The sequence below is a fragment of the Meriones unguiculatus genome, chromosome 2, assembly GCF_030254825.1.
Source record: "Meriones unguiculatus strain TT.TT164.6M chromosome 2, Bangor_MerUng_6.1, whole genome shotgun sequence".
In the NCBI taxonomy this organism is placed as follows: Eukaryota; Metazoa; Chordata; class Mammalia; order Rodentia; family Muridae; genus Meriones; species Meriones unguiculatus.
The window spans coordinates 64,923,265-64,948,058 of NC_083350.1; the positions used below are offsets into that span (position 1 = coordinate 64,923,265).

At 38.0% G+C, this 24,794-nt stretch overlaps 1 protein-coding gene and 1 long non-coding RNA gene across 2 annotated transcripts in view; both read right to left on the bottom strand.

The window, feature by feature from the left end:
* The window catches only part of Asxl3 (ASXL transcriptional regulator 3), a 118,460-nt gene extending 113,961 nt beyond the window's left edge, over positions 1-4,499 (bottom strand). Inside the window, 2 exon segments of the mRNA XM_060377626.1 lie at positions 1,981-2,089; positions 4,347-4,499. Coding sequence (XP_060233609.1) covers positions 1,981-2,089; positions 4,347-4,424 — 187 coding nt within the window. The 5' untranslated portion in view covers positions 4,425-4,499.
* A 16,600-nt stretch (positions 4,500-21,099) lies between these two features.
* The window catches only part of LOC132652370 (uncharacterized), a 46,412-nt gene continuing 42,717 nt past the window's right edge, over positions 21,100-24,794 (bottom strand). The window contains exon 3 of the long non-coding RNA XR_009589877.1: positions 21,100-22,288. This is a non-coding gene — a long non-coding RNA (uncharacterized LOC132652370). The remainder of the gene's footprint in view (positions 22,289-24,794) is intronic.

Genomic DNA, 24,794 nt, shown 5'->3' on the forward strand with positions numbered 1-24,794 from the left:
TTTGTACAAACAACAATAAAAGTAGCTAATACAGAAGCTAAGGTATTAAGAATAATGCTAGTCTTTGATTCCTCACACCCAAGGTCTAACTCCCCGCTCAACCCCTTTATTGTAATTCTACAGTTGTAGGCAGCTCCTGTTGGAGCATTCCCCAGATATATCCAGAAAGGGGTCACAGTCACCTCATCCCTTGCTTTTTTTCCCCTATCAGCACTGTCACCTCCCCACTACATCATGACTAGTCTCCCTGATTTTGGTCCCTGTATCTCACTTTCCTTATACTTACTGATCTTAGGAGAATCCAACTAAAGTCATTTCTACCTTAAGAACCATGAAGTGGTTCAATAACTCATTTAAAATCATATTTGTGTACCTCAAGATGCACCAGTGTGACACTGTATCTTACTAAAATCTCCCAGACCCATCCATCTCTGCTATTTCTGGAACCTTCCTGGCACTCTGCTCCCTCAGGGTCTTTGTAATTACTGTTCCCTCTACCCAGAACACGCAACCCTTAAACCTTTGCTCCCTCATTCCATGAAGGAGTTTATTCATTTCCCAGTAGAAACTTGTTTATTCGCTTCCTTATAAGTTGGTGCTACTGGATAAGCAACAACTATTACATATTTATTTTGTAATTGTCCTTCAAAGGACTCAATGTTCACTAGAAATTTGCTTTTGCTTTTTCTTCCTGATGATAATACTGCTTAGCTCATAGAAGATGACAGTATATGTTCAGAGAGAGGGCGCTGACTATTCACAAATGCAATCTGCACAACAGCCAAACTGACTCAGGTAGGCTCTCCACCACCCCGTAGGAAGACAAGAAGAAGCCCTACTAGCCAACCCATCTAGAATGGCAGGGGTGCCCTTCTCTCTTTTGCCAAGGGAGTAACCTGGTGGCAGAAGGAGGGTTGGAAAAGGAGAGGAGGAGGGACACTGAGTCAATGCAGCATTGGAAAGATGTATGAAACACTGTAGCTGTTCAAGTAAAGCCAGAATCTGTTCACAGTGTTCGCAAACTTGTCTGCAGTTCAAAGAGGGATGAAGTAACATTTGGCTTGTGGGGCTCAAAAGAGGGCATAAGCAGTTAAAGGGCCGGGCTGGGCAGCTCACTACGCTATGCTAGGAGCGAAGTGGATATGTCAGGATTATTATTGAAATGTGATATTTCTGCAAGATAGGTTTGTTTAAAGATAATTCATTAATTCTTAGGAGTCCACAGAGGAGATTTTAATGCTATAGCCTCCCTCCACAGAAATGATCTCTGGCCATTTGTGGGACAGGGGAGTTGGCTGAAAAGTTGCACAATAGCTTCTACATTGTCTTGATATTTTGAGGAATAGCAACATTAAGCAAAACTTACAAAAAAAAATAAACAAAAATAACAAAAACTAGAGCCATTGGTCATAAGGGTCCATCCATAGAAATAAATGTAGAAACACTATCCATGACCCCTCTCTTTCTATGTTGGAGTAATATACAGCTTCTGGTAACACCAAGAAAGTTATTCAGGGAAGGAAGGAAGGAAGGAAGGAAGGAAAGAAAGAAATTAAGAAAGAAGGAAGGAAGGAAGGAAGGAAGGAAGGAAAGAAAGAAGGAAGGAAGGAAGGAAGGGAAGAAAGAAAGGAAGGAAGGAAGGAAGGAAGGAAGGAAGGAAGGAAGGAAGGAAGGAGGAAAGAAAGAAAGAAAGAAGGAAAGAAAGAAAGAAGGAAAGAAAGAAAGAAAGAAAGAAAGAAAGAAAGAAAGAAAGAAAGAAAGAAGGAAAGAAAGAAGGAAAGAAAGAAAGCCATAGCTTTCTTGGGTGCTCAGCTTTTAAAACAAAAATTGATGGACAAAAAAAATCGTAAATCGTAATTGATAAAAATGTAGCAGAAGATCGTGTCTGTATGGTGGAGAACGCCAAGTAGTGATTTAACATTTAAATGGTGCAGCTTCTAAGAGAGCAAGGGTGTGTACGCTGGAGCCAGGCACACTCACCCCTGGTCTCCTCTCCGTTGGCACTAGCCTCTGCCATCTCAGTGCCATCCAGGTCTGCGTCACAGACTAGAGCCAAGTTTCCATCCACTGGGCATGATGACTCCTCTTTCTGCATTATTTTGAAAACAAACAACAACAAACAAACAACAACAAAAGATTTACAGAGATTTATTAGCAACTGAATACAACTGAATAATATTTTAAAATCTTGAAGTAGTATCAGTTATATGTGATTCAGAATTGTAATAATGATGTCTTCCTTCCCTTCCTTCCTTCCTTCCTTCCTTCCTTCCTTCCTTCCTTCCTTCCTTCCTTCCCTCATTCCTTCCTTCTTTCCTTCCTTTCTTTCTTTATTACAATATACTCACTTTGTATCTCCTCTGTTGACCCCTCTCTGCTCCCCTCCCAATACCACCCTCCCTCCCTCTTTTCCTCACATGCCCCTTCCCCAGTCCACTGATGGGGGAGGTCCTCCTCCCCTTCTATCTCACCTTATCCCTATCAGGTCTCATCAGGACTATCTGAATTGTCTTCCTTTGTGGCCTGGCAAGGCTGCACCACCCCAGGGGGTGGTGATTAAAGAGTTTGCCACTGAGTTCATGTCAGAGACAGTCCCTGTACTCCTACTAGGGAACCCACTTGGAAATGGAGCAACCTATGGGCTTCCTCTCAGCAAGGAGTATAGGTCCTCTCCATGCATAGTCCTTGGTTGGACTATTGGTCTCTGAAGGATTTTTTTTGTGGAGCTCCTGTCCCCTCCAGGTCTTCCTATATCTCCGTCTTCTTCCATAAGGTTCCCCAAAGTTTGGCTATGAGTCTCAGTATCTCCATGGATACCCTAATGGGTAGTCTTTCAGAGGCCCCACTGTGGAAGGCTCCTGTTATGTTCCCTGTCTTCTCCTACTTCCGATGTCTATCCGGTTAGCCCTTCTGACTGAGGTTTCAGTCTCTTCCCTAGGGTCCTGTGATCTATTTTTAATGTAAAAGTTACTCCTTGGGATGAAAGAAGGGGAAAAAAATAAACCACTGAGAAAAGACCATCATTGTGGCTAATGTTTCTGGGAAGTCTTCTAAAAATCTATACAAGGGGCTGGAGGGATGTCTAAGTGGTTAAGAGTATTGGCTCCTCTTCCAGAGGTCCTGAGTTCAATTTTCAGCATTCACATGGGGCTCACAACTGTCTATAACTATAGTTCTATGATATCCAAGGCCCTTTTCTGTTAGGCATGCATGCAGACAAAACACCTACATACATAAAATACATAAATAAATCTTAAACTATACACAACAATTTCCTTATGACATATATAGTTTTCATTTTTTTCTACTTATGTTCCTTCTGCTATAAAGTGATGGGATGACAACTCAGAACTTTGACCAGTAAGAGAAACTATCAAAAACAGGAAGCTATCAAAAACAAATGAAAATTATAAAAATAATTTTAATGAGCTTGTGTTATTTTCTATAGCACACAATGTGAGAAGAATGGAAGAAATTAATAGTTAGGAAAGAATTACTTTGCAAGGCATAACTCTTGGCATTAAAAACAAACTTCTGAAAGGAAATTAACGAGCTTTATAAACAATCTATCACTTAAGGCAATAACTTCTTTTTAACTTAGGTAATCTACTAAAACACACTAAATCCAATTATTCTAGTGGAGAATAATTATTCTGGTAGATCATATTCTTAATTATTTTGGCAAAAGCTGCTGTCCTGAGCAGTTTTACATTTTAGATGCCACTTCCCATTGTCAAGAGCAAAGAGGAGTCCACTAAATAATTAAGAGCTGTTCATCCAAACATTCTTCTAATATTTATCTGTAAGTCTCATATTTTTTAATTTTTATTTTCTATAGATATATTTAGTGTTTAGGCATTCATTATTCCTTTAAAAAAACAAATTCCTCAAGTCTATCATATGCTCCCCCATTGAATACCTGATCAGTGAAATTTAAAGCAGAAGGGGAGGCTGTCTTCTTTTTTGCAGAAGACACATGAGTGCAAAGTGAACATAACTGACCGTAGTAATGTTAAGTTGTGTATGGTAAGTGTACTCATCTAAAACCCCCGCTGATGCCCTGTGACTCTCCTCCCTATAAATCCCAAAGAATTGAAAAGTTCCAAGGAAGCCACAGCTATCTTCCATTACTTCATGTGTCCCACGAAGTAAATAAAAACATCCGTTTTACCTAAAGAAATCTGTCACTGTTGATTCTTCATGTGAAATCATTTCTGTGGCATTTGAAAACCTTTAAGGGCACAGAGGTCATTCACAAAAGCCTCCCTGTGTTGATCCTCGTATATTTAAAAATATGTGCGATGCGTGTTGAGAATAGACACCGAATGCAAGGCAGTCCAACTTACTTTGAGGGCATAGAGGCCTGACTTTCCAGGGATTTTGAAGAATGTTCCATCCCCTATTCGGGTGTTAGTGTGAAGCATGGCATTCAGACAGGCTAAGGGAGAGGTTCCACTAGAAAAAGAAAAGTGTGCAGAAAATGAGCCCAGCTGAGACACAACTTATTAAGTCAAACCATTCTCTGAGTCTCAAAAAAAAAAAAAAAAGCAACAAAAAAACCTCTGTACATGTCTTTCTAAAACATCCTCTCACCCCTGAAACATCTACATTACAATTAAGGGCCCATCCAGTTTCCCCAAAGTTAATCAGATTCATCTGTTTTACGGGCTTCAGGCAAAATGTCTCCTAAACTCAAATTATGCTTTTATTCACAAAGCAACCAATATTTCACTTTAAAGAAACCAAAGCTCAAACTTTTATGTGGTGTTATTTTGTAAAATAACACGATGAAGCCTCAGTTCTTAAATATTACATACAACTTGGTGGTTTCACTTGAATGATCAAAAAAAAAAAAAGTTCAAGGTCTGCTTCACCTCGTAAGTTGAAAAACAAATAATAATAATAATAATAATAATAATAATAATAATAATAAACTAGAGGAGAACTGATTAGAAGTTGTAGTATTCAGGCTGCTCCTAATAGTAAATTGCTCACACAGGCAAATTAAGAATTTACATATCTGTTCCTGTTTCTCCTACAGCCTCAGCAAATATCAACTTTTCCTTGGATATGTGAAATAAAATAATGTGTGTTTGAGCATTCTTTCCAAATAACAATTAGGGCTGTAATAAAGATGTTATGAAATGGGTTGTTAAAGCAATGTTTAAAAGAAAGCAAACTACATTAAATTAATGATTAAAATATCAAGGCACACAACAACAAGCTCTTGTAGTTTATTCAAAGCCTTACAGAGATGTTAATAAAATGCACTGTGTGTGCTTGCAAATTAACAGATTTGCAGGCTAGAATTTAAAGATATCAATATTGTTTTGACTTAATTATGTGTGTATGCACTTTTTATTCATTATTTTTCCAAAAGATCAGTATTTGATTAAGTCAGTGCTGACCAGAAGCCCTGCCCTTGTCCACAAGCACCTTAAAGGTTCTAAGATTTTTAATCTCAAATATTTTGAAACAAATATTTGAAACAAATACGAAACTTAACAAATTTTGAATTTTTAAGCAAAACTACAATTTTATGCTACTAAATATTTCTACAAACCAAGGTGATCAAATATCTTATTTACTATGAAAGCTGGCTGGTAAAATGAAAGAGACAGAATTGCTGAATTGCAGAAACACACAATCGCAAGTCAGCATGGCTATGCAGCGTGTCCTGGGGGGTTTGAGAGCATTAGAATAATGCGAGTCTTCTTTATTATTTTAGGAAGCAGCTTTTCTGTGCCAACATATAAATATAATTCCATTGGGCTTGACAGGAAACAAGAGTCCTAATATAAATTTGGTCAGAGAACAATGTGGCTGTAACATTGTGATTCACGTGGGAACAGTGCTATGGCCTTATGTAACGTGTCTCCTCATGAAGATCCTACAAACTCACTGGCCTCATTTCATTATTTTCCCTCATGAAAGATGTTTGCCCACGTGTAAGTGGACCCAGTCATAGCTATAAAGAAAGAATAGATTCATCTCCCCGGAACTATCTCTCTACAAATGAATTCCAGATAAATAATGCAACACATGCTATAGTGAGCACTGCAAAAATATGTAATTTTTATACTCTACTCTCCAGACAAAAAGCACAGAAAAATTGATGCTGCGAATGACTGTGCCAGATTTCAGGAGTTTTAAATTAGTAAAACTGTCAGAAATAAAGACTTTCTGCAGGGACTTGACAAGATGTTAACATGACAAGTCACATGGAATCCAATCCATAAAAATTACATGCTGTAGATCCTTAAAACCATAACTTAATAGAATTCTCCACCTAACATGAAACTTCACTAGAGCTGTCCTGTCCTTCACACTAAATTCCTAATGTACACAGTTCAAAGTATGTAGACTTAGAACATTTATGAGGAATGTAAATTTAAGAGCAACAAAGGATACAGAACAAATATAACACAAATATAGTTTACATTTTCTAAGGTAAACATGATTGTGGAAGATAAATTAGCTCTTTAAAAGCAGCCCCGTGCTATGGTTAATGTCAGCATACGTGCTAAGGACTTCATCTCATACAGATGAGAAGCCCTAATGAGCACAAGTGCATTATTAAGTTACACTGTTTAGTAACTTAATAAACTCAAGGTTTACCATGGAAAAAAAATCTTAAAATATACAGTTCATAATTGTGAAATAATATAGCTCTAAAGAGCTCAACAACTTTCAATTTCCCCAAATATTTCCCAAAAGAAACATATGAAATTTGTTTTGATTTAAAATTACATTCAAATTTTTAAATAATTATAAAATATTCTTACAATTCAAGTCACCCAGATTTAGATATTAATTGCATTTCTACATAAAAATAGTATTTATATATCATTATTTGGGCCTATCTCATTTAGAAAAGTATTTATCTATAGATAGCAGGGCTTCTTAATAGAAGCCTGTAAATCCAATGTGATAAGCACAGTGGAAAAGCACACCTTTAAAACACTTTAGCCTCCATATTTAATTATGGCTATTAGTCCTAATTCTATAATCTAGATAACCAAAGCTCATTTTCCTGAAAAATAAGTGTATGATCTCCCCAAACTGCTTTACAAAAGAAATAAATGAATGCCATATTTTTAAATTTTTATTATTTTATAATCATAAAAGATAGAGTATCATACACACAACCATGGCTATGAAGGAGGGTGAAGCAAATGTTTTCCACATCTGCATCCTCGGAGGTTTCTGTATAGCAATGATTAATCTTGTCCATCGGAACCGAACACATGAACTCCCAAATAGAACATGTATTTTGGGTGGAATCATAGGGCATCATCGTTTAGACAAAGTATCTCAGAATTTCAGGAGCTACTTACTTTCTAACAGGATGGGTTGGTGGAACGATGACATCCATTTGTAAAAAGAAAATAGAGGACAAAGAGAACAACGTTAGTTTTCTCAAATAAAGAACGATTTATTTCACCATGTCAACAAGTAGGGCAATGTTCATGATTGGGACTAAAGTCCTGGATTTGGCTGCTGGTGGGGGCTTGGGAAGAAAAATAAAGACATTAGGCTAGAGGGTGATGGTGACTCCTTCTCTAACACTTCTAAGATGTTTCCATTTGTGTGACAGTGTGTATATAATTCCATATGGAAAATATAAGAGGAAATACATAAGCAGGTATTTGTCCCATTCCTCTTCCTTACAGGCCCTGTCACTGTGCTGTTGCCTATACACCTGCCAGGGTAGATCTACTCTACTTGCTAGCTTTTTCCCCCTGGACTATAGGCTGTGGAACCCTTCTGGTTTGTTTCATTTCCCACAACCCTTGAAGCAGAACGGGGTGGAATTTGGAGGCAGGGAGCAGCATAATTTAAACTGTCTAGACATCAAAGAACCCCCAGAGACACTTTGCAGAGCTCTGCTGCTACATGAAATACAGAAAAACCATTTCTTTCTATCATCAAATTGCTGATGGAACACATAAAATTTACTAACAGTGAATGCCGAGTGCAAAGAATGGACAGCTTGTCTATTCAAGTAATGTTAAAAACCAGCAAAGATGCCGGAAAATGTGATTGAAAGAATGTTCACAGGTCTGACAAAGACTATCTCAATCACAGGTGTCCATTCCTTCACACATAAAAATAGTGTTTTAGAAGAATGCTTAAGTCACACAAACCTTAAACCATTTTATTACATTAATGGAAAATGTTTTTCAAACCTCATTTTTCCAATATATGAATATGGAAAATTAATACTATGCAACATAAGTCTAAAAATTCGAGTTCAATAAGCAATTATGAGGCAGCCTTATTGGTGGGAAATCATGTTAAGTGCCATTCATATAAATAATTATATGATCACTCTCTTTTCAGAAAGGGATTAATAATAGCTTCTCACAAATATTTCCACTGTAAGTTTTGAGAAAATATATTCATCCTATTAAGAACACTTTTAAGAATAAATGATGTGAAATCTGTTGACACATGTAAGAGTTTAAAAGTAGCTAGGGATTCCTTCCGCTTACTTTGTGAAAATGAACTGTCTGCTCAGAAAGCGTACACTTAACTCTATTTTACGTTTCACAAATTATGTTCTTAAAATGCTGAACAATGAATAATGTATCTGTGGTTATTTTGGCTATTTGTGTGTTTACTAGGCATAGGCTTGTCAATGGAGAAGAATTAATCACATTACCAGTGAATGAGGGGCCTTCTAGGCACACTGAGTAACAAGAGCATGCTGACTGATAAATCTTTAACTTGGCTGATTGAAAACACCCTAGAAAATCAAGATCACACTAACTTGCTGCTGGGGAATATCACTGCCAGTAAAAGCTGAAATACTTTCAAAACTAGATCCTATGAATACGTTATGTGGATAATCTATGCATGTAAAATACCTAGGAAATGACAGACGAATAATCCCAGCACAGAATGTGCATTTCACAGGGCTGCAATAATCCTGACGTTTGAATTTTCAGAACAGACATTCCATGATTTGTGGAAGAAAGTCTCTAGAGAGCTCAGTGAAGTCTGAGAGTTGGAGAATAAGAAGATTGGAATTGAGAAAAGTATAAAATAAATAGAAACCAAACTGACTCAAATAAGAAATGGCTCAAAGAAAGACATGTTGTAAATTTCTATGTGGACATATCTACATCATAAATTTTCACCACTAGACATCAAGCCCAGAGCTCTGTGTATGTTAGGCAAGTATTCCATCAATGAGTTACATTTCCAGCCCTTCCATGACTTTAAGTAATTCATTGTATCTCTAAGAGAAAGTTACAAATGTAGTCTTAATGTCCCTTTAACAAGTATAGCCACCAAGGAAAGGGATAATTATCAAATAGCATAATTTAATTCTTCTCCAACTTAATGGATAAATTTCAAGAAAACATTTCAAATTTAAAAATTTAACACATTAACACATATCTCTGGCTTCCTTGACTTATACGGAAAGATGTCTTCTTAGAATGTTATTCTTGGACATTTGAATGCTAGAGGCTAGACTGTTGTCCGCTTTATAAAGACTGCCATGTCACAGCCTGATGGACTGCAGGAATCCATAGGGAAGTTTGTTATACTGATATTTCACCTTGGAAAGCAAACACTTCTGTGGGAGGACAAGAGTTGACTTAGTATTTTAACTTAGTATTTATATGGATAGCAAGAAAAAAATCAATCCACATATATAAACAAAGGATATAATCTATAACATATAAATTTCAAAGACTCTGCCAAACAGAAGGCTAGGTTATCTCTGCCAGTTACAGACACCTATGAGGCATATGCCACAAGAGCACATTGGCGCTGGCAACTGTCTCACACAACTACACATGCTTTGCATGGCCACGGCACCCGGACTACTACAAAAGGTAGTCAAGCACAAGTAAGACTTTGGCCTCCAGAGAGAGTCAAAGTACAACAGAGGTTGAACTACTTACTACACATATTGAATCTAATTCGTTTGTCTTGAGCTAGGCCCTTCAAAAACGAAATGTGAATAGCAGAAGTTACTATGTCATAGAGGGCTATTCTGAGGTTGAGCTAAAAGCACAGACAGAATCTGAGGACTGTGTTGGTACTTTACAGGGCCTCAAGAGCTGTCTGAGTTATCCATTACACACCCTACCATTACTACTCAAAGTGAGAAACAGCTTGATGTACATATAATGTCAACTGAGAAGAAACTGCCATTTCAGTGCTCATGTGAAAACTTGGCTAGGTACAGTTTTATTTCATTTCTAATTTTATTTTCATCTCACATTAAAAACTAAGTGAACACACGCATACGGGGACACCTGGTGAGTAGCCCGTCATACACAAAATAGGGAATAAGCAGGAAGAAAACAGCAATGTATATCCATTATGACTGCCATTTATTCAGAGCACATATAGTATGTCTAGGCATTTACAATCATTCTCCATATTCCGCAGTCACCATAGAGTGTCAGCACAATTCTCAGCTCTACAGCTAAGACTGAAGCCTGGAGACAAAGAAAGACATCAAATAACAAACAAGCACTAGACCAAATTCTATGCTCTCTGAGCCTATGCTCAGGCCTATACTCTCTCTGAGCCATCTTGTACTTAACCCACAGAATTGTCCCTTCCCCTGTATACTAAAAAGAGGAAGGAAACACACACACAAAAGCCAGATACTATAGATTTTAATTTAGCCTAGCCTGTCTTCACTTAACACTACATGACAACCACCTCCAAAGGATTGATTTCAGATACTTTGAAGACCTTGGCTGTAGAAGGTAATGGTTGCTTGTCTTCCTTGGGTAATGCTACTCACGAAAATTAAGGAAGGAAGAGCTTTAAGAAAACAGAGTGGAGAATTCAGACCCATAATTGAGATGCCTCTGTAGAACTATATCATTAAAGAAAAAAATTCTATTCGTTGAACAAACATTTACACAAACCCTATATAAGTCAAGCTAATCCTCAAATAAATTTGCACTCTGACAGAGCTTTGCACATAATAGAAATGTATGCTGAGCAGAGATGAATTCTCTGAATACATATGAAAGGACAGGGGACTCAAGAGAGAGGAGCCTTGAGGCACGTTTCAAACCAGAGGCAAATCATTTGGAATTTAAATACTGCCTTTAGTGTATTCCAAGCGATGACTGCCGTCAATCCAAATGCAGCAACAGTCAACTCACGGACACGCTGTACTATTTCCCACCCAAGACGGGCCACAGGACACAGTTCCAAAGACATATTTCCAAAAAAATGGTCTTTCAGAAATAAAATACTGAGTTCCCTAAACCAATGGACAAACATTAAATCCAGCATGGTAGATTTATGTCATACTAAGCTGTATACACATCCTGTGCTCCATACAGAGCTGAGCATCCCATCATACCATGTGAGAAACAGTTAACACAGCAACAGTTCCACATCCATATTTGGGATGTTATACTAAGTAATGTTTCAAAAATACTGTGAAATAATGTAGGAGCACACAACTTCTTATGTTCCTTCCTCCAAATTTACTGAATAAATCAACAACACATATTATAATTACAGAAAGATACATTTTAGCTTTGTTTCCTATTCATATAATAAAAGAATACATCAAAACACAGCCCTAGGGGCATAGGAGGAGAAGAGGGAGGAAGGGAGGAAGGAATTGGGAGGAGATGAGGGAGGGAGCCACGGCTGGGATACAAAGTGAATAAATTGTAAGAAAACAAAACAAAACAAAACAAACAAACAAACAAAGAACAGCCCAGAGAGATGTATACAATTGTGGTATGTCAGAAGTTTTCATGGAACCATCCTATCTATATTTACATAAGCGGAGTCACTAGGAAAAGCACTTAGGAATATTCATTTCCAGAAACATTTAATTTTATTGCCCAAAGTATACCATTTAAAGAATATAAAATATCTATTCTTAAAGATGTGTTTAATTTTCATTTTGTTTGTGTGAGTGTTTTGCCTGTGAAACATATGCAGTACAGGTGTGCCTGGTGCCTGTAGAGACCAGAGACAATGAGATCTAGGATAGTTGTGAGGCTCCATGTGGGTGCTGGGAACCAAACCTCGGTCCTCTGTAAGGGCAGCAAGTACTCTTAACCACAGAGATATATCTTCACTACCTAAAATAGTTATTTTATCACAAAACATAGCAGAATATGATGATTTCTTCCTATACAGATTTTTTTTTAATCAGGAGATAAAGCCAAGAACTTTAGATAGCACTGAAAAAGAAATGTACCTATTTCTAAATTGAGAAAGGCATGTTTTCAAAATTACATCAACAGAGGACACACTGGACAAGGAAAGCACCTTTCACCTGGTTCCCATTGGCTCCTCCTCATCACCCCTAACTAAAGTACCTCGGGTTATTCCATTTCTTTTACCTGTATGAATACTCACTAAAGCCCATCTTAAATTCACCTTCTTCACTTTTCCATGCTCTAATTCACTCTGTCCCTCACTCACAAGAGGCATATTCCATTGTGCCTAAACGTCCTCCCTGATTTCAGTATCTCCTGTTTCAATTTGTCTGACAGCTTTGGCCACGCAATTTTTCTACTTAAAACAAATGCATAGGTTCTTCCTCCAGCGACAGCACTCAGGGGGAGGTTTTGTTCAGTGAGGACATTCCCTTCCCTACCAAAGGAAGCACAAAAGCACACAGACAACTGAGTCTCATATAACCCACTTGGCACCTGTGTCAGCCTCATCTGCTCCAACTCTCCAACTGCTCAGCTCTGCTCAGGAGGCTGCCATGCTTCTGTGGCTCTCAGTCCTCTGATTTGGTCCACGGGAAGCCATGTGGCTGAAACTGTCACTCTCACCAACCATGCTTAATTTCTGTGCTCAGAATACAACTTCTAAATGAAAATTGAACTACCACACACATGGTGACTACTTTATGCTCCAAGAAGACCCTGCTTCTTCCGGGCCAGCCTCAAAGCTTTGTTTCTTTCTCGTGCTCGGTCTTCAGAAGGTATTTACACAGCTCACCTTCCCACCCTTACCACTTCCAGCCAGTTTAAAAACCCCATAGTGGGAAAAATGCCTATTTATCTTTATACTGTCTGAGAAGCCGGCTCAGTGTACTCTAAAGATGTTTATTATTCTAACGCTGCTGTAAGCACGGCAAAGAAGGCACAGAAACCCTGCAAAGGATATCACAAATACTCCTTTTTTAAATAGCTACAATCAAGTCTGCCAACTTTCTCCACACCAAGCAGTCTAGGGTGGCTATGTTATGCTCACATGCACAGCAGCCTCCCTTTTCAAGGCTCCCTCCTCCTTATTAAAGTGATTTCAGCACAGCAACCAAATGAAACCACCTTAGTTTCCCTACCGGGAAATTGCTGGATGAACTATCTCTGTGGTCATAGGAGTTAGGAGTTTTGTATACTTTTTGTAACATTCATATAGAAACGTAGAGAGAACATAAGTAATTTTCAGTTGGAAAATTGGCTATGAAAACACACACACACACAAACTTCACGTATGCCTAGCTTCCACAAAGACAGAGCTTGCTAAGAATAAAGCTAGGCATAACAAAATTTAACCGATCATGAAAAGAGAGGAGGGAAGAAAATGAAGTCCCTAGAATCCTGTGCATCAAGTGTTGAAGATGAGCCATGGGATGCCTAAGTTAAATAAAACAAAAACGCCCTGCTGACTCTTTTACTTGAGTAGTAGAAAGCCTGAGACAAAATAACCCAATTCATCCAAGCTATGATTTCCTCATCTGTGATGTGATAAGAACACAGGTGCAAGATTTTTAAAAATATTTTATTACATTTACTTTAATTTATTTTGTGTATGTGTGTGAACGATGGAGGTCAGAAGCTCACTAGTAAGAGTGGGTTTTCTGTTCCCACCACGTTAGTCCTGGAAACTGAACTCAGGTCATCAGCGCCTTTTTACCCACTGAACCACCTCGCTAGCCCAATTAGTGGCTTAAGGATCTTCTAACACATTCACAGTTAAGGATTTAAATCAATCTGTTAACATTGCATGACTTTTCAAAGCATATTCCAAATGGGCACCTGACTCTATGTTTCTCTCATGAGAAAGATCTTTGTTAATGAAAGCATTAATGACGTCCACTGTCTATCCTGATCTTCCCTGCCCACCACAGGCAGCACAGCTTAAGCTGATCTGACAGTGTTGTCTTCTGGCCAGTCTGACACTGTTGCTGCTGCTGGCATTCTGACCCTACTAATGATTCTCTATGCTTCCCACACATTCGGGGATTGATGATCAGTTAACATTTCACAACTTACAGAGAACAAAATTCTTCAAGATTTACAGCGAAGAGCAAAATTGGAAGCCTGGCAATTCCAAGAACTGGCTGAGGCTATCCAGACACAGAGATTGTGAAATATTCTTCTGAGAATATAAGCTGATATAACCCAATTTGGAAAAAAAATTTGGCAATATCTAGTGAAAAGAATCTACGCTGTTCTGTAGATCAACAATTTGATGTTTTGGTATAAACGCTAGAAAAAAAAATCCTATTTTTACTGAGAGATACTAGCTACAGGAAAAATTATAAATGATCAAATATTTTAATATAGCTAGAATATAAATATTTATATAGGTAATCACAGTAAACTATGGAATCTAAAGGACAATAATACTTAGCAAATCTTCCGGTTGCTTCTGAGGAGAAAGAAAAGGGACTCAAAGAGAAGCCAGCTGTTTCTACTGGAATTTCTTTAAAACAAACTGGAAGCAAATATGACAACATGTCCACATGTGAACTGCACATCAGTTTTTTCATTATTATATCCGTATTCTACTTATATTCAGTTTTTTTTCAAAATGAAGAAAAGACTGTTATTGCTGTTCACAAATTTGCCTACAGTTATGTCATATATTCTCACCTGACTGTTTTTTAATGATTATCTATGCATGGAAATAAGTATGCATTGCCATAGGAAATGGAAAGGTACTTTATTATTCAGAATTACAAGTCCTCTCAACCCTCCCCCTCCCCCAAAATAGATCCACACACTGCATCGGGAGTTGTAAGTGCTACATCTTTGTATTGACATCCATATATTCAGTCGATACTATGGACTGGGTAGCTCTTCTAGTTATTCCATAATAATAGGCTTGTCTTTCTGTTGTGACTCTGAGATTTTCCAATAAAAAATATTTCATTTTTAAGCTTTAGTAAGTGGTAGACTCATATATGGTTTTTAAAGAATCGACTCACATGAACATACTGTGCAACAATTAGAGCGTTTATTATAGAACACCTAAACAGTGGCATGTGTTGAGTTGAAGTGTTTAATATAGAACATTTAGCTTGCATGTCATCTTAACTGCTCACACAGTGACAAGGAGACTTGTATACTCTGATGATTGTATAGCTGTCTTTCAGAAACAAATTTCAAAAGCTGAGTTTTTAATTTGAAGGGTCCATTAAAAATGTTGAAAGCTGCCTTCTAACAAAAGTACCTAGTTAATGACGTCTAGTGATGATCTTTAGACCTGGGCTAACCAAATAGAGTGGAATGAGAGGTTGCTCCAAATAAGCAGAAATACATAAAAGAGAAACAAATGGACAGGCTGGAATGCCCCGTGAAGCCATTTCTAAAGCCGTGCCTTTGAGAGAGAATAAAGGGGAGATGAGAGTCAAGAGAGAATTATGTACCATGTATTGGTGGATTAGGCATGGCACAAACTGTTATTTTGTTATTTATTTTTTAAGATTATAATATAATTGTATCATTTCCCTCTTCTGTTTCCCCAGTCCAGTTACTCCTATAGACCCCTCCTTGCTCTCTCCTAAATTTATGGCCTGTTTTTTTTTTTTCATTAGTTGTTGTTACTAACACATATACATATATATTTCTAAATATTTACATACAAACTACTTCATCTGTATGTTAACTTTTGGTAGGTTTTCAAGGCTAACCATTCGATATTGGATAAACAATTGCTATGGTCTTTCCTAGAGAAGACTTTATGCCACTCTCAGCATTACACTGGTTTTTTATTGTTGTTTGGTTTTGTTTTTTAGTTCTTTATGTAGCATGGAGGCTACCTGGGCTTTCCCTTCATCCACAATGGCATGTCTGTTGTTGTCCTCGTTCAGCTTCTGTTTAGCAAATCATGTTGGTGAGACTTTCTGGGTGTAGCTCCTGAGAGTCTAGGAGACACAACTTCCCAGTAAACTCCATTCCTCTGGCTCTTACAATGTTTCTACCCCCTTTCGGCAATATTTGCTGAGCAGCAGTTACTTTGCAGATAGAAGTGTGGGACTGAGACCCACAACTCCGCCTTTTAATTGGATGCTGGGGCACACATATCTTGGCAGTAATTTAGAGCTCTCTAGTTGGACTTAAGACTCAACAAGAATAAAGTTCTATCTAGTACTGGAAATCAAGCCAACTATCCCAGGGCTACTGAAGACAAGGTACAATATTTTGTTTTCAAGAAAAAAAAAAAAAAACAGGTAATTTTTTTTTTCCTGTATATCCTTGGCTGTCCAGGAACTTGCTTTGTAGACCAGTGTGGTCTTAAAATTGAAGATCCACCTGCCTCTGCTTCCCAAGTGCTGGGATTAAAGGTATGTGCCATTTCACCTAGCTAACAGTGTATAATCTTTTAAAGATCCCAGCAAACAGCTTACAGAAGATGATAGTGTGCCTGAGATGATTTTTAACATCTCTCAGTAAAAGGACAGAGTCCAGCTTAGATAACCCTAGAAGATGGTAGAGCAGTGGGGAATCCATTCTGTTGCATGCAGTAGAGATGACAAGCCCTTCACCAGCACAACCATGGTAGAGATGTGTTAGGACAGCAATGAAGAAGAGGACTCCAGAGACTTGTGGATGGAGAGGGGATTTAGCTCCGTGGTACAGAGCTTACCTAGCAAGGGTGAAGCCCAGAGTTCTATCTCCAGCAGAACAAAAATGAAAAAGGCACTGAACTAAGTATGTCAGATAAATGTTGGGTGTGGGATTTAGGATTGTGTCAGGGACTATAGGAAAGCTAAAGTATTATTAATTATGCTGGACAACACACGGAAGAGGAAGGCTTGGAAGCAATAGGAAATTTACTTCTGGACTTTAAAGATAAGCATACAAAATCCATATCTGTACATTGAAATTGATGTTGCAATTGGAGATAAACATTGGGGATCATCAACATACAAAAGACATCTAAGATGGGGCCACCTGAGGCATCTCAGACAGAGAAAAAAGGAGAAAAATGTTAACTTGAATTAATTATATTTCAAACTTCAAAAAACATTAAAATATTACTAATATCAAAGAAAGGGGAAATGTTATAAAGATTTCATTAAAATACTATTAGATATACCTTAATATAAGCACATGATCATTTTAAAAGCCAGAATAAATCTCAATTTGCCAGTACAAATAACCTATGCATAGGAAGTAACCTAGGAAATCTTGCCAGTAGGATCTTAATATAATTTTGCTTTTGAAAATAATGCAAGAACATAGCTAAATATTTGCCAATGGATGAAAGAGAAAAATCACTCTAGATACAATGCCTTAAATATTTTATACCTTGCATATTGAAAACTTTCTCCCAGCCTATTTTGCTTTCTCCTGTTTTACTTTTGGTAGTGATACTTTACCTAAGCACTGTACAAGAATATTTCATTTTTATAGCACACCTTTTCTGAAACTGCTACAAAAGCACCATCGATAAAATGTTAAAATGTTGATTGGCTAAATATCCTGTCTGCTTTGTTTCATTCAGTGGTCCTCAACCCATCTGGACATTATAGTCTTAAGGGAATTTTTTAAATGCCAATGACAATATGACAATGACAACGTCAAAGTATCAGTGAGGCCCAAGGATTAGGATTGTTGCTGATCTCTCTAAGTGAGCTTTGCCTGCAGTCAAGCGTTCCACTGTTGCCAAGTGTGAACAGCTAAATTTATGCATAATTTAAAGAAGTGGTAATAGAAATCTCACAATCTTCATTTTTTTTTGCCATAACTAATCTTGTGTTCCTAAGGTATGTTTGTAGAGATGAAATAATTAACTCAGAAGTAGGATATGGGTTATGTAAAGATCCTTCTGTGAAAAGTATTGTTTTGGTTCACACCTTCACCAATAATAAAGGAATGGTAGGAATATTATTTGGAGATACACAAAAGTGCATGTGTAGATTTATTAATTGGACAAATACATAAACAAAAAGATCGCCAAGGGTGGCTTTAATCTTATTTTTATTATTGTTGGTAAGACCAAGTGCTGACCCACGCACCTGGTTTACTCTTTTGTTTTATACATTACCCCTCCTTTGAGCATGTGTCTGCAGCATGAAATTCGAAGGCCATGATTATTTTCCTTATCATTTTAGTAAATTCTTCCAGCACGTTTAACACACTGACTAAAATATTTTCCTCATGAGTTGATTGCCTTTTGCTGTTATTCCTCATCCACAAACGCATGAGGCTTCACGGCATTTAGAGGTCATTCTCCTATCAAGAAGTGGCCTTCTAAGTCTTATAATTCTTCACCAATGGCATGAACATCTGGTCTTTGAAGTTTCTATCATATCTGTACCTTTCTCCACCTCAGACACACTGGTACAATAGTACAATAGTTCAATAGGAACTCATCATTTGCCATGGCTCCCCATAGTTCCGAAAGGAAGAGAGGCACTCCCCTGCCCAGTTCTTTCCGTCTGTTCCATCCTAGCATTCCGTCTCTGGCTGTACTCATCAAAAATTCCTTCATCAGCAGAATGTCAGAAGAGCTCAGCTCAGAATTTTGCTGGCTCTGAGAAAATTCTTACCTTTAAATGTTTGATAAAGGAAACAGCTAAAAATAATTAGAACAGCCACTGCTGTTTAAGATTGGTGCTCATAACAATTATTTAATTTAGCTTTTTTATGATGGCTTATATTTTCAAGATACCTTGTATACTAACATAATTTTTGATTAGACATATTAACATATTTAATAAACACATCTTAATAAAATGCTTGATTAAAATTAAATATAGTATTCTGATGGAATAAAATACATCTGTAAAATCTAAATAGAATAATATAGTAAGAAACAAACTATTTTATGACAGTCCTAATTTCAGGGTAAGGCTTCCTATGAAAAATACATTTTGAAAAGAAAGTATTAATATAACGACATGTGTTCCTTCCCTTCCCCAAACTTAGTATGTGACAAATAAAAACAACAACTTGGTATCAAATAGGTATTAAGTATTAAATAATGCACAGTTCACGTGATTGGTTTTGAGTCCACCATCATGGAAAAGTGATGCAGAAGAGACAGAAGCTGACTTTCAGAAATGCTGTGATGTCGCACAAACCAACAACGATGATCATCTTACTTCAGGGTTGGGGAATGGGTGCCCAGTAAGGCAAAGAAGAGTATTGAAAAGATCGATGCAAATGGTTAAAGAGAACACATAATAATTGTGTGTGTGTGTGTGTGTGTGTGTGTGTGCACTCTGCATATGTGGCTGTATGTGTGTGGGTGTGCATTTGTATCTGTGTGGGTATATGTGGGTGTGGGTGTATCTGTGTGTGAATGTGCATGTGTCTGTGTTCAAACAAACCTCTGCTTTACAATCATACAGTCTTTCTTAGGAGAATATGTATTTTGATAACCCCATGAAGAGATGTGCAATTTTAGATTAAACAGATTTTGAATACTGAAGTTGACAGCCATACCAAACAGGTCCACACGGAATTCCCCCAGAGAACAGCTAACTCTGGCCAGGATGAGGGAGAGAACTGGCCATAAACACAATCAAGTTAGGAAGCAGGAGAAAGGCAAGCTAAGGTGAGAGGAGGAGACAAACCACTGCAAACCCGTGCTTCCACTCCACAGACTAGCGGCAACTGATTCAATAGCTGTGAGTGGCTGAGAACACTCTTCCTATGTAAATGGGAAGTTATCTGCCTTCATGTAAGCTTCCAAAAAAAAAAAAAAAAAACAACTTGGAATGTCATGGCTTCTGGCTATTTGTCAGACATTAAGTAAGGAAAGTTCCACTCGATGGACATGAATTAATACACCCGAGGCTTCACACTGCCAATTACTTAAGCTTTCAGGAAATAGTTCCTTTACATGCTTGCTACCCACTTCCAAGAAATCAATATTTCACTCCAGATAAGTCTGGATACCTCAAGGTGCTGTGTCCATTTCTAAACACCACTTCATAAATTGTCAAGATCCTGTGGGTGCTGAGCAGAGCTTTGTTTAAAGAGTGAGAGGCTAGCCAAATCAGCTTAAATACCCTACATATACCTTCCTATTGCCAAATGACCGCTTATAAGTACAGGGGCATATCACCTCATTGTTTTTTTTTGGGGGGGGTGCAGATTTCACTACAATGATGATAACTACACAGCCACATCAAAACAGAAACTACCTGGAGGGCTCCAACCTCCATGGAAATGAAAAGAACCAGCATGACACCTGGGAGCAGAATACCCAATCTCTCCACTTTGTTCCACACAGCTCCACAGAGGAAAAAAATAAAATAAATAAACTGTAAACACCTGGTGCTTGCCTTCAAGCACTGCATTTGCTTGAATAATGACTATCTGATTGACTTTACGCATTGATTCTTTAAGTAGTTTCCTAGGATACAACATAAGGCATCATTACTTCATTTTCAGAACACACTGAGAACAAATGTCAGAGCAAAGACATAAAATCCAAATTCTCAACTTGCTCCTCTCAAAGGGGAAACATTTGCTGAACCGAAAATCATTCCGTTTGTCACTGGGCTTGTCAAAGGGGAGTTTTAAGCAAACTCTGGAAGTTTTCAAAATAAACAGTGAGCTAGTGCATTCCTGTGTCTCCCATTTCCTCCTTGGTTTAGTCTGGCCTCCTGATAGCCATGTTTTTCTTCTTTTTCCCCCTCTTCTCTCTGGGGATCTCCTACTTTGTATCTAACATTTGCATGTAGCCTATTGTGATGGAAAAACACAAGACTTACATACCGTCTCTTCTTATTGAAATTGTGAGACTTTGGGCTACATATCTGACATTGCTCAACTTCAATTTCCTCACCTATAACAGGAAGAACCAGCACCACCCCACCTCCCGCCCTCTTTCTCAATGCTTCTGTGAGAATGTAATGAACTAAAAAGTAGAAATCGCTTGGCCCTGTGCCTGACACTCCTCAATTACTGCACAAACGTTGAGTTTCCTGCCCTTTTGCCGGGATGACATTCAACCAGCGGCTCTAATGATATTTACACACATCTGTGATCCCCTTCGGGCCTCTACCTGAACTTCCTCTATGTTCAGCACTGAAGACACATGTCATTCTCTAAATGAAAATAACTGAAATCATATTATATGAACCAACAGCAACCAAGAAGAAGCACCATGTTTCTAAGGTACACATCCGATAGGGAAGAAACTCTAGCACATTCTTTGTAAGAATATGCAGTACTTGAGCAGCACAAGAGAAAACAGAGGTAGTGTGTATGCTAGAATATTCCTTAACGGTGCAACCCAATTTGGTTCTTAGTACAACAGCCAGAATAATGAGGTGCTTTCGGCGAAGAAAAAACAGTGTGTTCACCTTTAGCCTCAAAGGCAATTATTAATGTAATCAGGCTACTTTCCTTTAAACAGTCCTAAACAAGTGGGTAATGAGCAGACTACAACTTATACCAAGAAGACCATGGGGACGTAGTCAGCATTTAGAGGGAAGAAGCCTTGGAGATTTTCCAGGGAGAAAAATAAACACTGCTATCTGATATCATGTAGGATTCTTATGATTAGATAAATTTGTATGTAACATATGGCCACAGTTGACAAAGACTGTAATTCAAGCAGGGAAATTAAAAGGAACCCTATAGCCTTTCATATTTTCACTCCCCAACAAACCCCACTTTCTGAGTCTCCATGCTAGTCTGCATTGTCACACTGGAGCAGCAAAAATGACAGATGTGACTTCAGGTGGGGAATCTCTCTCATCACCTTTTGACCCAGTCATTCAGCTCACACTGCCTGGCCTTCAGGCATCCTGTGACTCTCTCATGTCCACTAAATATGAATAGAGGAAATGAGGGACTGCCATAGGGTTCCATACAGGAAGACCCTCAATGTCCATTTCACCCACAACACTAGCTGGTACCTACCCGGAAGGAATGAACGGAACCACTCCAATGCAATCCCAGCCACTCCTGCTAGTTCAAGCATTCGGTTCAGCATCACCTCATGACCACCACGAAAGCAGCTGAGGCTCTAATACAATCATCATGGAAAGGTGTCCCAAATCCTTCATTCGAGGAAGAGCCTTCATACACACCAACGCTGTCTCCAAGCCATGCCGGGGTCTGAAACCAGACTGGAAAATATTATATATGTGTATATATAGTAAAACTCCCACAAACCACTCTTCTACTTTGTCATATTTATTTACAGCTACTAAACCCATCTCTACGTATCGCCTTTTTAGGGTTGAGATATGAACATTCAAGGAAAAGTCCTTTCCAGTAGAAGGGAAGCAGTAAGCCCAGGAAAACCTGATGCTGTTTGGTAAGGTGGTTGAGGCGATCCCAAATGAGACACATTTTGTCCTGAAGGGAAGAGAGAAAACACAAGATAGGTTTCCAAGCCTGGTCTTCTAAACTTATTAAACAGGATCAAACTACGCTTAAATATATTTAAGAAGGCTTAGCTTTCGCAGGAAATAGCAGTGGTAGTAATTCTTGAGGGTTCATTTGATTTATGGAAATAGCAGTGGTAAGCTAATTCTTGAGGGTTCATCTGATTTCACCAAGCGTCCCTGGACTGGCCCTGGCTCTCACCTTGTAGGCAAATCTTTCATAAACCTAGCAGCCACAGTTTCAACTGCACCCCTGGACTGTCCACTGTGAAGGGCTCTGATCTTATCTTGAGCACAGTGCTCAGGACCTTAGACTGAACAACAGCGTCAGAAGTGTAAATGACCAAGGCCACCCCAAGAGCTATTACACCTTAAGAAGAATTAAAGCATTTTTTTTCTCTTTACTGAATAGATTTCTCAGAAACAATGTGAAACACTTGCAGTTCTCATGGATGAGATAGACAGTTGGCTAGTCATCTTTTCTTGGGCCCTTTGTCAAAAGACTAGCTCCTTTGTACCCTGTCCCTTAGCCTGCAGTCACGCAATGCTGACAACTAGCTACAACGCTCAAGCCTACCAAAAAGTTTTACCAAGTTTCTGTGTTCCCAGGATGCATTCAAAATAAAATGAAATGATTTGGATCACCTTAGCTTCATTGCCTTTGTACTTACCCTAAATTACCCTTTTTTATGTAAAGCAAACTGTGATGTACAAACTGTCTGTTATAAAAAAATCTACTTAAACCTAATGAAATTGTGTCTCTCTTCCCTGCACCTCCTCTGCTAGCCAGGCTCATCTCACTCCTGTCAGTAATATTCAGTTTACATTGAAATGAAAGAGCTTTAAAATGACCATCTGCTATATTGCCTCTGCTGCCCACCTGTATATACTCTCACTCACAACTCAATTATTCTGTAGTTGGCAAATATCCAGAGATCTTTTAGACAGATCTGGACATTTCTACCAAATATAACACTCATTCTGTTTGTCTGCATGGCCTTCACAAACGTCATCACATCTCATAGAAAGTAGCATGTCTTTCACTAAGACTCATGTGAAGAATGACTGACTTGTCTAGATGGGAAAAAATTCAGAAAATATTCTTTTTAAATTCACAGGGATTTAAAAATAAAAGGATAATCTCTTAGTGGCATAATTCAACTTTACAATCAGTGGGAACTTAGCAGCTGTCACTCACATTGTAAGTCTTTACGTCTGACATACGACTGATCCCTGGCTGCACAACCCAAGGTTCTGATTACAGAACCCTGAGGATATCAATCTTTAAAAGCCATCCCATAGGCCGATACTAGCTATAGGAATCTACAAATAATAGATTTTTTTTTTCAAGTAAGTGTCTGCTGTGTTATAGCCATGATCTGGGAACTGCATGGAGAATGCAAGTATGAAAAGAATGTGTCAACAGCTGTCTAGAAATTCATAATTTAGCTGAGTTTAGATTGTCATATAAATGAAACAACTACTACAGCATCAACAACATGTGAAAAAAAACTTCCATGGGACAAAAAAAAAAAGAAGGAAATTAATTTCTGCCAAGGTCCTATGGAAAAGTTTTCCCAGGGCACAACCTGCATCTTAAATGGCAAACAGGACTTAGGATGTTAGTGACCCAAATGGCCAATGGCCAGCATTAGATTTATGCTAGTTACAGGAACTTTAAAAAGCACGATTCTTAACTAAAATGTTTTCTATGCTATATGCAGTTTAGAGGACAATAAATCTATTTCAGTATCAAGAAAAACTCTTAACATATTGTGAAAATTTAATAAATATTAAAATGTTAGACTCAATGACAGGATACAAACAACTATATAGATTTACCAAAAAAATGTTTCCCTACACAGAGGAGGACTCCTAACAGAGTGTTCTTATTCTCTCTTGAAATCTATCCTTCAAAATTTCACTTTCTGTGCTTAAAGCTTCATGATCAAATTTCAAACAAACTTGGATGACCCTTCAAATTTGGTTAAATGGAGAAGGAGGTACTTGCCATTTGCACTACTCATCAGAAGCCCTTCTCCTAGACTCCAAAACCCTTGGCTTCTGTTCCATGAAGAAACACTCATTTCACATCTTTTCATGCAATCTTAATTAAGAACACAAATTAACTAGAAGCCTCCTTTTTAAATTCTGATAATATTTATATGAAATAAGAAGTAGAAACTATTATATCTTTCTTTTTGAAATTTGAAGTGTTTGCTGCCAAAAAAGCTACTGCATATTA